A 13026-nucleotide genomic window follows, 5' to 3' on the forward strand; every position below is an offset into this window, starting at 1 on the left:
TCCTCTGTGGGATGGGAATTTATGTATGATTGTTACTCTTTTTTTGTTAATCGCTCAGTCGTGTCCAACTCTTTGCGACCCCACAGAATGTAGCCCACCAGGCTCCTCTGTCCATGGGATTCTCCCGGCAAGAATACTAAAGTGGGCAGCCATTTCCTTCTCCAGGTGATTATTACCTTATACTTTTATGTGTTTCTAGTTGTCTGCAATGAACATGTACTGCTTGTAAAACTACAAAAAAAACAATAAATGTCATTAAAAATGAAAAAAATCCTGTAAAACTTAAATCTCAAATTTAATGTAAAAGTACAAAGCTTGGATCCTCCTCGCCCCCAGAAAAGTTTCTAAATGTTAAGTATTAGTCCAAGGAGAAATTTTCAGGCCAATTTTGGGACTCTAAATTCCTACTCGGTTTATACATTCTAAAAGAGCCCACCAGTTTCTCAGCACAAAACGAATAGGCCACTAATAAGTGGTCATTGCTTTCAGAAGGTATACTGACAGAAACAAGGTCTGAGAGCTGATAATGCAGATTAAAAATCTGTCAACAGGGACTAAAAATGTCGCTATTAGAAACAATTTGGTATCAGGGTAAACAAAATATAAAAATCAGCAGCCCTTAAGAGCATCAATATGTCATATCCTGCTACACTGTCTTTCACTGTGATCATGAGTTGCCAAGGCAAGTTAATATTAAAATACCTCCTTACATGTCAGAATGAGCAGAGATAAACAGCCACACACACAACTGGTGGCAATGTATGACCAAAGCCTTAAAAATACACACAGTTTTTGGCCAAGCAGACATCTTAAGAAGTTCATCTTAAAGAAATAAACTTGGCAATGCATAAAGAATTAGTTATGCCAACATTTAAGGCCAACCTGTTTATAATGCATGTGAGTTGCTCAGTCATGTCCGACTCTTTGTGACCCCATGGACTGTAGCCTGACAGGCTCCTCTGTTCATGGAATTCTCCAAGCAAGAATACGGGAGTGGGTTGCCATTTCCTTCTCCAGGGGATCTTCCCAACCCAGGGATCAAACATTGCAGGCAGATTCTTTACCATCTGAGCCACCAGTGCAAAGCTGTTTATAATAGAGTATTAGTATTGGAAATAATCTAAATGTCAGAAAAACTGGACATTGGTTACCCATATGGCCAAATGCCAGGGAGCCAATAAAAGTAAGTAACTGTATAGTTGATAAAGAAATGTGTTTACAACATATTCTGAATTTTAAAAAGGACCTTGAAAACCAAATAATCCCATTCTTATGTCAAATATATATGTATCGGACACAAACAGACAAATTTCACAGTGTAGGAATTTAGTGGACAATCTCTTTCTTCTTCAGATAAAACACAAGGAAAATTTTTTTAAAGAGAGAAAGAAATTGGAGAACCTAGAGTAAAAGAGACAAAAATCAAATTATACAGAATGAACTTTGCAGACCTTCTTATATTTAAAAACATTCAGGAGACGGGAAAATGTAAACACAAAATTGGATAATACCGATGAATTACTATTTTGGGGGGTTTAATAATGGTATTATGTTTTTTGAAAGTGTTTTTAATATTTTAGCTATATAAAAGTATTTATGGTTGAAATGATAGACTTCCTAGAATTTGTTTCAAGAATACAGGAGAGAGCTTCCCTGGTGGGTCACTGGTAAAGAATCCACCTGCCAATGCAGGAAACATGGGCAGTTTGATCCCTGATCCAGGAAGGTCCCACATGCCATGGAGCAACTAAGCCTGGGTACCACAGATATTAAGCCTGTGCTCTAGAGCCTGGGAGCTGCAACTACAGAGCCCATGTGCCTCAACTACTGAAGCCTGTGAGTGCTATAGCCCATGCTTTGCAAGAGGAGATGCCACTGCAATGAGAAGCCATGCACTGCAACTAGAGAATAGCCCCCACTCTCTGCAACTAAGAAAAAGAAAAGCCCACACAGCAAGGAAGGCCCAGTACAGCCGTAAATAAAATTAAAAAAAGAAAAAGAATACAGTGTGAGTGGATGGAAGCAGACATGAAACACAACTGACCATGAGCTGATAACTGCTGAAGCTGGGTGATGAGTACATGAGGATTTCGTATGTAATTCTATTTTTTCACATTTGACAAACTGGATATTTATAATTTATTAGTTTATTAAGGAATTTTTAATTGACTTACACATGATAAAGATATTATAAATATGTTTTTTTAATCTCTATCTTTTAGAGAAACATATACAACTATTTAACAGATAAAAATTTTTATATACCTGTAACCTTTCTGATTCAGTTGTGGGAACATCAAAGCAAACACCCTAAAAGCAAAATGAAAATATTTTTATTTAGATGCACATGAGTTGATTTTTTAAAACACCTTCTTATAATTTTAAATAAACTAAAAAAAGAAAAGGTTAAGTGGGTCTCATGACTGCTTACAGAATTAAACCAGCTAATACATAATAATGCATGACACAGAATGGCTGCTAATTGTACTTCCTAAATCTAAAAGTAAACCAGTATCTAGTAAGAATTGACTACTAATGAGCATCTAGAGTATTCCCTAGAAAAGTTTTTCTAGACACTATTATGTTCCATGTCCTTTTTACAATGACCCATCTAATAAATTCCTTTAAAAATTTATCTCTCTGCCAGGAGATAACCTAAGATGTTTCCTCTTTGATCTTGGCTGCTAGTACATTGAAAGTTAATTAATATCCAAGTATAGCAAATGGTTTGGCCTAAGGATCTAGGTATATTTTCCCTCCCCCTCCACATTTTTTCCTCAATGTACATAGTTGTCTTACTTGTCACAGATGTTTTTTGAAGGTAATATTAAACTTTGAGAAAGATAACTTTCCAATAAACAAGTTAATAAATTCTAGATTAGCATGAATTTATATAGTCAGGTGAGATGAATAAATATAACGTCTTTTCACAAAACCATTAGAAGAAATCAGTCACTAAGATTACAGATGGCTTTAACTTCGCTATTTCATAACTGTATGAAAATACCTAATTCAGTTATCCTCATTAACAATCAATAGCAGGCCACTTAGAAACCAATATTATGTATTCTCTTAAAAAAAAAAACTATTTAGCTGTTGCAATTATATTGCTCAATTGTAAAAAATAAACACACACAATCACATATGCATTCAAAGGCAGAAACTTAGATAACTTGAATATTACAAATTAAGGAGAATGACTTACAGCTTTCTAGAGGAATGGGTTACTTACATAAATCTCCAAATTTCCAACTGGAAACACATTAACACATGGATAAAATAGTATTATTCATCCCATTAGATTTCAGAAAAACAATGAACAAAATCTACTAGTCTTTATAAACATATATGGCAGTTGTCTAGAAAAGCCTACCATATTTCCCTTCAGGAGGCACATTCTGGTAATTTGGGACACAGCATTACTACTCAGCTTTCTGTTAAGTTCTTTCCAAGCACAGCTGACATCCTGTATTTCTTCTGGGCTTTCCAGAGTCATGGTCACAAACCCCTTAAGGAATAAAAGTCACATTGTGTTTGACAGAAAAGCAGCAGCAATAGGACAATAACATCCTAACTTAACAGCCTTTTTTGATTTATGGCGTCCCAGGTGGCACTAGTGGTAAAGAACCCGCCTACCAACACAGGAGATGCAAAAGACAAGGGTTCAATCCTTGGGTCGGGAAGATCCTCTGGAGGAGGGAATGGCAACCCTCTCCAATATTCTTGCCTGGAGAATCCCATGGACAGAGGACCCTGGAGGGCTACAGTCCAATGGGTTGCGGAGTTGGACACAATTGAAGCAACGTAGCATGCATGCGTGCACTTCTTATAAGCCAACAGGACCAGTGTAACATGACCACTAAAAAAATAGCTTATTTTAAACTATATTAATATAAGACTAATGCTTATAGATCATTGAAAGTATCATTCTTCTATACTTTGATGTAAAGACTACATTTAATTCTAAACATAATGCTTCAAGAGGAAATTAAAAAAACTACAGCATCAGGGATAAGATAAAGTAGTGAAGAATTAAGGAAATGCTGAAAGGTTAGCTTTGAGTGGAAAAACAAGAGGACATAAACTTCTTTAAACTTTCGAAGGACTACACTTGAGCAAAAACGACTTGCCCTGTAAAAGTTCACTGGACAACAAAAGGGTCAACATGAAGAAGATATAGGAAGGCACTGATGTAACAAATGGTTAAGTGTCCCCTACATATGTGGCCAGAGACTGTCCTAGGTGCTAGAGATTCAGCAGTAAATAGTCCTTTGTCTCAGAGAGTTACCTTGTAGTATACATCTAGCAAGGGGTTGGGGTGGGGGCAGTGAATGATGATGGAATTGTTGCTGTTGAGTTGCTAAATTGTGTCCAACTCTTTTGCTACTCTGTAGCCCACCAGGCTCCTCTGTCCAACCAATTTTCCAGGCAAGAACACTGAAGTGAATTGCCAGTTCCTTTTCCAGGAAATCTTCCTAACCCGGGTGGGGGTGGGGGGGGGGATCAAACCCAAGTCTCCTGTGGCAGGCAGATTCTTTACCACTGAGCCACCAGTGAAGTCCAATGGTGGGAGAGGAGACAGTAAACAAATAAGTAAATATATATAATGTCAGATAGTAATAATCATGAAAAAAAAATAAAGCAGGGGAAGAAAATGAAAATAGAGAGAAAAGGCAGGAATAAGCTACCTTAGACAGGGTGATAGGGAAAGACCTCTGATACAGTGACACCTGACAGAAAGCTGAATCAAGTGAAGGAGGGAGCCAAGATTAGTAAAAGAACATTCAGAATAATACAAATAAGCACAAAGGCCTTGTGTAGGCTTAACTTTATGTTTGAGTATCAGCAAGTAGGTTACAATAGTTGAAACAAGCAAGGGGAGAGTGATAGGAGATGAGGCCAAAGAGGTAGCAAGGGAAGACCCTACAGCACATTCCTTGTAAAGACTTTGGATTTTGATTTTAACCCATAAAAGAAATATAAAACCACTAACACCCTGTTGCTAAGATATTTAAGCAGAGGTTAGATGACCATCTGCCAAACAGGGATTCTTTTATTAGATAAAGGTTGGGATTAGATGACCTCTCAGATACTTCTTAGGTTTAAAAGTCTACCTTATGTTGATATATGGCAGATATGAAACAAATAACTATAAAGCAAGTATCCTTCAATTAAAAATATTTTTTTAAGTAAAAAAAAGAAGATATTACAATGGTAATGATGAACAATTATGAACAGTTTTATGCCAATAAATTTGATGACTTTAAAAGTGTACTTTAATGTTTCCTTAAGAAATGTGGTTTAAGTTTTCTTGAGAAGTATCTGGTGGGTTATTAGGGATAAAGTATTTGCTCAGTGCTAAAATAACACCCCATGGATTTCTTACTAATTACAGAGTAAAGTATACTTTTTATAATGGGAATACATGGCTCTGGTATGGTTTGACATCTGATACTGATCTGGCAGGGGGATAGGTCAGATGGTGTTTTATACACATACACATACTCTCCACATATACAGGCAATCCTTACTTTGCATGGGAGAAACGCTGGGCTGGAAGAAGCACAAGCCAGAATCAAGACTGCCAGGAGAAATATCAATAACCTCAGATATGCAGATGACACCACCCTTATGGCAGAAAGTGATGAAAGAACTAAAAAGCCTCTTGATGAAAGAAAGTGAAAGACAAGAGTGAAAAAGTTGACTTAAAGCTCAACATTCAGAAAACGAAGATCATGGCCTCTGGTCCCATCACTTCATGGGAAATAGATGGAGAAACAGTGGAAACAGTGGCTGACTTTGAGGGCTCCAAAATCACTGCAGATGGTGACTGCAGCCATGAAATTAAAAGACGCTTACTCCTTGAAAGGAAAGTTATGACCAACCTAGATAGTATATTGAAAAGCAGAGACATTATTTTGCCAACAAAGGTCTGTCTAGTCAAGGCTATGGTTTTTCCAGTGGTCATGTATGGATGTGAGAGTTGGACTGTGAAGAAAGCTGAGGGCCGAAGAATTGATGCTTTTGAACTGTGGTGTTGGAGAAGACTCTTGAGAGTCCCATGGACTGCAAGGAGATCCAACCAGTCTATTCTGAAGGAGATCAGTCCTGGGTGTTCATTAAAGGACTGATGCTGAAGCTGAAACTCCAATACTTTGGCCACCTCAGAAGAGCTGACTCATTGGAAAAGACCATGATGCTGGGAGGGATTGGGGGCAGAAGGAGAAGAGGATGACAGAGGATGAGATGGCTGGATGGCATCACTGACTCGATGGACATGAGTTTGAGTGAACTCTGGGAGTTGGTGATGGACAGGGAGGCCTGGCATGCTGTGATTCATGGGGTCGCAAAGAGCAGCTGAACTGAACGGAACTGATGTTAGCTGCAGAGTCTATTTCTCGATTTGCATGGCTCCATGACAAAAAAAAAAAAAAAAAAAACGAGGAACAGGTTCTGATATACAAGTTTCAGTTAACACAGTAATGTGCAAAGTAAAGATGTCCTATATTTCTCTCCTGATAGATATCTATGGTTAAATTTTAATCTTTCTCAACCACATATAATTTTCTCACAGATTTCTACCTTATCGGAGGTGATCAAAGATCGTGGTTCAAAACTTGATGCGCCAGAAATGTGGGCTAATGCTGCGGCCAGTGCATCCACTGCCCCTTTCTCTTCTATCAGTCTCTGAGCTGATGGTCGGAAAAAATCAACAGCAGCATAAGAAACAGAAGCCAAAGACCTACGGTTTAAAAACAGTGAATTTTCTTGGTCAAGACAAACTGAAAAGATTAAAGATAAAAGAAGGAATGGGAAAAGAGAGCAACGTTTTCGTATTTTAATATAATTAAATGTCTGTTGATAAAACTGGTGATTAAATTTTCTGAAATGTCAACTAGGAGAGCTTAAAGATGTATAGCCTAATACAAAAGAAAAAAATCATTCAGCAAGGTCAGAAAGCATACCTGATGGCATCCATGCTTTTAGATTTAACTAAATCCATTGTAGAAGGAACACCTACACGTTTAAAAGTAATTCCCTGAAAATGAAAGAATTACATTAAAGAAAAATGGAAGTCTTTACAATTAATTCCTAAATTAACCTAGATTGTTGAATTTCCATTTCTTGGACTTAAAGATTTCCAAGCCCTAGCAGATCAAGATTTCCTAATAAATCATCAATAACAAATTCTAGAAAGAGGAAAAAAAAATTTTTTTTCAATTGTCTCATAGTTACAAATCATGGAATTACAGTTACAAAACAGCTGATTTTTTAAAAAAGATGCTGTTTACAATAAATTTTTTCTTATTATCTTTATCATACAAAGTATGTGAAATAATGTATGAAAATACACATCATAAAAACAGGAAAAATACTACAGAAACTCAAGACCACAAAAATGTGTAATTTCTTATAGAAACTGGCTATTCTAACATTCCTCAATATAATCTTGACTATTACATCAAGATAATGTCACAATCATCCATTTACAATATCAGACTAAGAGGTACTGAAATCACAATGCACTTCTGATTTTAGTCAAGGGAGAAATTTAAGGGAAAAGGGAGAAAGTCAGCTCTTCTGTCTTCATAATAAAAGCTGTATTAAAACAAAGTCTTGCAGCTAATATAAATTAGCTCTCCACATGCTTCACATCCAAATGCAGCTTAAATGAGAAGTCATAAAATCTATTTGTGAGAACAAATATAAAAAGATCTCTGATCTCTTTTCTAAGGCACCATTAGATAATAAGCCTGAAATAATTTAACTCTACTTACTGCTTTTTGTTCCACATATCGTAATTGACCTCTTTCTCTCGGTTGATAAAAACATATGCAGATCCCTGTCCGGCCAGCTCGACCTGTGCGTCCAGAGCGATGAATATAGGACTCAACATCCTAAAAATAAAAGAGGTAAATCTTCTTAAAAAAATATGGCAAATTAAACAGTCATTCCAGCAACCAAAGAGTAATACTAGAAGCAACAAAACTACTACTATCGATAATAACATTTTTATTTCAATCCTGTTGCTCTTTTCAATATCCCAGAGAATGTCTATGCTTGAATTCTGCAGTAAAAGGGATGAGATTTAAAACCTTTTTATCCAGTCTATCCCAAGGTTCTTTATATGGCAACTTTTTATACTTCTCTTGCATGACTCCATACTTCAAATGTAAATAAAGAAGTTAATCATTTGCAAAGGTACCAGATTCTGATCGATTTAACATTACACTAACAAAAACTGGCTAAGAGCAAGAATAGATAATATATATTTTTTTAATCTAAGCAAAGTCTTGTAAATAAAAGGCAATTTATATAGCTACTCTTATTTTCTCCAAATCAAATCTCATTTCCTTGCAAAGTAAAAATGCAACGAAATCAACTTACACCTATTAGAATGGCCATTACCAAAAAGACAAAAGAGAACAGATTAACATTTGTTAGTGCTGGTGCAGAAGTGGAGAAAAGATAACTTTATGCACTGCTGGAAAACAGGAGGGAGGATCCTCAAAAGTTAAAAATAGAACGACCACATGATCTAGTATTACATTTCCAGGAGTATATTCAAAGCATATGAAAACACTAATTCAAAAAGATATCCACACCCCTATGTTCACAGCAGCATTATTTACAATAGTCAAGACACAGAACCAACCTGTGTTCATCTAGAGACGAACAAATAAAAAGGTTTATATGGAATATTATTCAGCCATAAAAAGAGGAAATCCTACCATTTGTGACAACATGGATGAACCTTAAAGGCAATATGCTAAGTGAAATAAGTCAGAGAAAGACAAATACTATACGATCTCACATACATATGGAATCTAAAAAACAACAACAACAACAAATAAAAAAACTAAACTCATAGAAACAGAGCATTGGGGGGAGGAGAAATGAAGGGAGGTGGTCAAAAGATATAAACTTTCAATTAAAAGATAATTCCTTTCTTCTTTTATACCTATATGAGAAGATGGGTGGTAGTTGAACCTATTGTGGGCATCAATTCACAACACATATAAAGCAAAGCATAGTGCTATTATGGCTTAAACTTATACAGTGATGTATGTGAATTATTTTTCAATAAAACTGGTGGGAAAAAAAACTCATTTCCTACCTGCGGAGGTGAACTCTGAATCACCAGGTCAACCTCAGGAATGTCCAAACCACGGGCAGCCACATTGGTTGCCACCAAAACTTTAAAACTACCCTCTCTGAAGCCTTTCAGTGTAATTTCTCTTTGTGACTGAGCGATGTCCCCATGTAAACACTGGGCATTCTATTTGAAAAAAAAAAGGAAAAGTAAGTGTATAGCACATAGTTAGCAGTGACAGCATCCAAATACTATAAAGTCTGTGCTCTTTTTGTTGCTGTTTTTATTTATTTGGCCACACCGTGCAGCATGTGGGATCTTAGTTCTCCACCAGGGACTGAACCTGCACCCCTGGAGTGCAAGTGTGGAGTCTTAACCACTGGACCACCAGGGAAGTCCTTCCTCTTTTTGTTGTTGTTTCTAAATCTGGTAATTATAAAAATACATGCTTATTGTTTTTAAAAATCAAACAATGCAGAAAAACATTTAGCATAAAATGCAAAAGCTTTCCTTAATATCAGTCTCATAATAAGTAACTGCTAACAGTTCAGTAAATATTCCTCCACACACCATTTTTTAAATACACACACCTCACAAATCCTAGCATGTAATTTTATGAATTTATAAAGATGGGATTATACTGGGACTTCCTTGCTGGTCCAGTGGCTAAGACTCTGCACTCTCAATGTACTCGGCCTAGGTTTGATTCCTCAAGGAACTAGATCCCACATGCTACAACTAAGAGTTCACAAGCCACACCAAAGATCCCACATGTTGCAACGAAGACCTAGTGCAGCCAAATAAGTAACTTTTTTTAGAAAAAGAGATTACACTATATATGTATGGTTTTACAACCTACCTTCTAAAGTTGTATCTCAGCCATAGATACACATCTACTTAATTTTTTAAAATGACATATGATTTCTTCATATGGCTACAGTATCTTTTCTTTCTGGCTGCGACACATGCAGTCTTAGTTTCCCCACCAGGGACTCAGCCCAGCCTCAGCAGTGAAAGCTCTGAGTCCTAACCACTGGATTGCCAGGAAATTCCCAGAGTCGTTTATTTTAGCAGTACCCTACTAATCAACATTTGGGTAGGATCCAAACTTTCACCTTTAGAAACAAGGCTATAGTGAATAACCTTGTACTGTATCTCCAGATCCCTCAGTATATGTATGTTTCAGTAGATTACATATCTAGAAGTTGAATTCCTAGGTCAAAAATTATAAATATTTAGCATTTTAATATTAAACATTTCAATTTTAAAACATATTATTTTTTAAACATTTAACATTTTAATATTTAATACTGCAGAACTGTATTATAAAAAGAAGTTTATAAAAAAAAAGAAGTTTGTAAACAAACAGCATATACACATATGACTGGACCCACTTATCTGATCTTATAAAAGTGGTTAAAGTGCCACAGAAGACACTCTTGATGGATGCTCTTAAAGAAGAATCTGAGATAATTTATGACTTTTGCAATGTGCAACCCTCCCTTTTTTGCCAATCAGTTGGAAGCCAAGGGAGTAAATTCTCGAAATCCTGGAAGACCCCCACCCAGTTCTGTAAATACAAGAGGAATCACAGAGATCATGGCAGAAGGAGGTGAATTAGTTTGTTAAAAGGATCATCCATGACAGTTTACAGCTTGAAAAAAGATTAAGATGGTATAGCTAGCTGTATGCTGGGAAAGAAATGCAGCCTGGCTCCTCTGAAGGAAGAACTTTGCATACAAGGGGTTCCTAAAGTCACCTATACTGAATTCTGCCAGGGTCGGACAATGACATGGGCTTTGGCTTGGAGTTTTTATGAGGACGTAACAGTACCATCACCACCCAGTAAGCGAAGAAAACTAGAGAAGCCAAGGAAGCCCATTACGTTTGTAGTCCTGGGGTCTGTCATGAAAGAACTAGCCCTCAAAGCGTCATCTCTAGGCCCTGAGACAGTGGAAGGCATCATGGTTGTGACAACATGGATTGAAAAAATCCTCACTGACCTAGAGGTCCAACATAAACGAGTTCCCTGTGGAAAGGAGGAAATCAGCCTTTTCCTAATGGCCATAGAAAACTCCTGGATTCACTTAAGGAGGAAGAAAAGAGACCAAGTGAGATGACTGAGAGAAGGGCCCCTAGCGCCCAAGGATGTGATTGAAGCCTTGGAAGGGAAAAAGTCTCCCCCCAAAGAGTCTGGCAGTAGCCAGGATGTTGCCCAGGGGCCCCAGGAGAGTGGCCTGGGGGGCCCTGCTCCACTGGAAGGCGAGTCTGCCACTGTGGGGGGCCACGGCCCCAGCCAGGACTCGCTTTCCCAGGAGGAAAACCCAGAACCCACGGAGGATGAAAGGAGTGAGGAAAAGGGGGACATGGAGGTTCTGGAAGGTTGTAAAGGCTCTAGTAATGGAGCCCAGGACCATGAGGCTCCTGAGCCCTTCAGCAGCCCAGTGTCTGAAAAAGGGAACCATCTCCAAGGAGCGGCTGGACGTTATTTATTCAAGTGTCTGATAAACGTTAAGAAGGAGGTAGATGACGCCTTAGTTGAAATGCACTGGGTTGAGGGCCAGGACAGGGATTTGATGAACCAGCTTTGTACTTATATACCTAACCAAATTTTCAGGCTTGTTGCTAGTTAACTCCAAAATTCTAGCACAACTGGGGAAGTTATATAAAGCAGCTTGCTTTGAAGAGTGGCCTAGGAGGGTGGCAAGCTGAATTCCATCATTAGCTCACTAGTAACATTATGTGGAATTGTCTTAAAAAACCAACAAATGAGTCCATTTTTAAACACCCGCCTCCTTTAAAAAAAAAAAATTACAGGGCATTGTAGTATGGTAGTTCAGAGAAAGAACTGTGGTGATCAGCATCAACAAAATGCCATTGGTAAACTCATAAAGAGATTTAAACCTGACTTAAGCTGATCACCTTTGAAGAAGGAAATGGCAACCCACTCCAGTATTCTTGCCTGGAGAATCCCATGGACAGAGGAACCTTGTGGACTACAGTCCATGGGGTCGCCAGAGTCGGACATGACTGAGTGACTTTCACTACTTCACTATAGGAGTGATTAGTTATATTTATCTATACACATAACAATACTTAGTCCTAACCACTAGACCACCAGAGAATTCCACACCTATACTTCTATATTTCTATACTTATTGACTGCTTGTTATAAGAAAAGCACTGTAATAAACACCTTATTTTGTCTTAAAAGTATAAAAAAATTAATACCAATTTTTAAAATGGGAACATGGGCAGTGAAATATGAAGTGATTTGCCCCAGGTTACTGAGCCAGGAAATAACACAACTGGAATTTATATCGTGTTCTGACTCCAAAGTGCAACTAATCACTAAACACAGAAAGAACATGTTAATAAATGAGAACAATTACAGAAGTAGAACTGTGAGGAAAGCCAGTATTTAAAGTGCGAGTAATAATATAAAAAGACTTCAACAAAGTTGGAAAAGATTAGCCAGGGAAGAAGGAAGAAAACCTGTGTGATATCATGGAACTCAAGTTAGGAGAACTGTTTCAAGAAAAGATACCTTTTTTTAAAGTCAAAAGCAAATATACTTTTCCACAAACATCTATGACAAAATTTAGTGACAAGGTATTTTCATGGTTTCCAAACATAAGCAGGTAGAGACAAAAACCTACTGGGGTGGGGGAGGGGTTTGCTAGCCCTAAGAACAGACAGATACTCCCTAGAATGCATAATGGGGAAAGCATAATTTGAGAAAGTCAGTTGGAACTGGTAGAATTCTTACACATTTAAGGGTGATCGTGAGGAGCCAGAGGTAAAGTATGAAACCAAATACCAAAAAAATTAGAATTCAAGAAATGTTGCTGAAAAAGCCTGAAACAGTCTGGGCCCAAATGAACTCTCAAACTAACAAACCAATGCTTCTTTGCAGGGACAAAGCCCTGCAC

At 37.4% G+C, this 13026-nt stretch overlaps 1 protein-coding gene and 1 pseudogene across 4 annotated transcripts in view; one reads left to right on the forward strand and one right to left on the reverse strand.

Moving 5' to 3' along the window:
- DDX50 (DExD-box helicase 50) overlaps positions 1-13026 on the reverse strand; it is a 32829-nt gene that overhangs the window by 1138 nt on the left and 18665 nt on the right. For 3 of the 4 annotated variants that reach the window (XM_040242236.1, XM_040242238.1, XM_040242239.1), the window contains 6 exons: positions 9119-9280; positions 7779-7898; positions 6966-7039; positions 6583-6742; positions 3374-3508; positions 2266-2310 (listed from right to left, as the gene is read on the reverse strand). In XM_040242236.1, coding sequence (XP_040098170.1) covers positions 2266-2310; positions 3374-3508; positions 6583-6742; positions 6966-7039; positions 7779-7898; positions 9119-9280 — 696 coding nt within the window. Of the gene's footprint in view, positions 1-35; positions 232-2265; positions 2311-3373; positions 3509-6582; positions 6743-6965; positions 7040-7778; positions 7899-9118; positions 9281-13026 lie in introns of those variants that run through there. The other variant, XM_040242237.1, reaches the window with a different exon arrangement.
- LOC120865109 lies at positions 9724-11905 on the forward strand (annotated as a pseudogene).

This window comes from Oryx dammah, unplaced genomic scaffold, assembly GCF_014754425.2.
Source record: "Oryx dammah isolate SB20612 unplaced genomic scaffold, SCBI_Odam_1.1 HiC_scaffold_6, whole genome shotgun sequence".
In the NCBI taxonomy this organism is placed as follows: Eukaryota; Metazoa; Chordata; class Mammalia; order Artiodactyla; family Bovidae; genus Oryx; species Oryx dammah.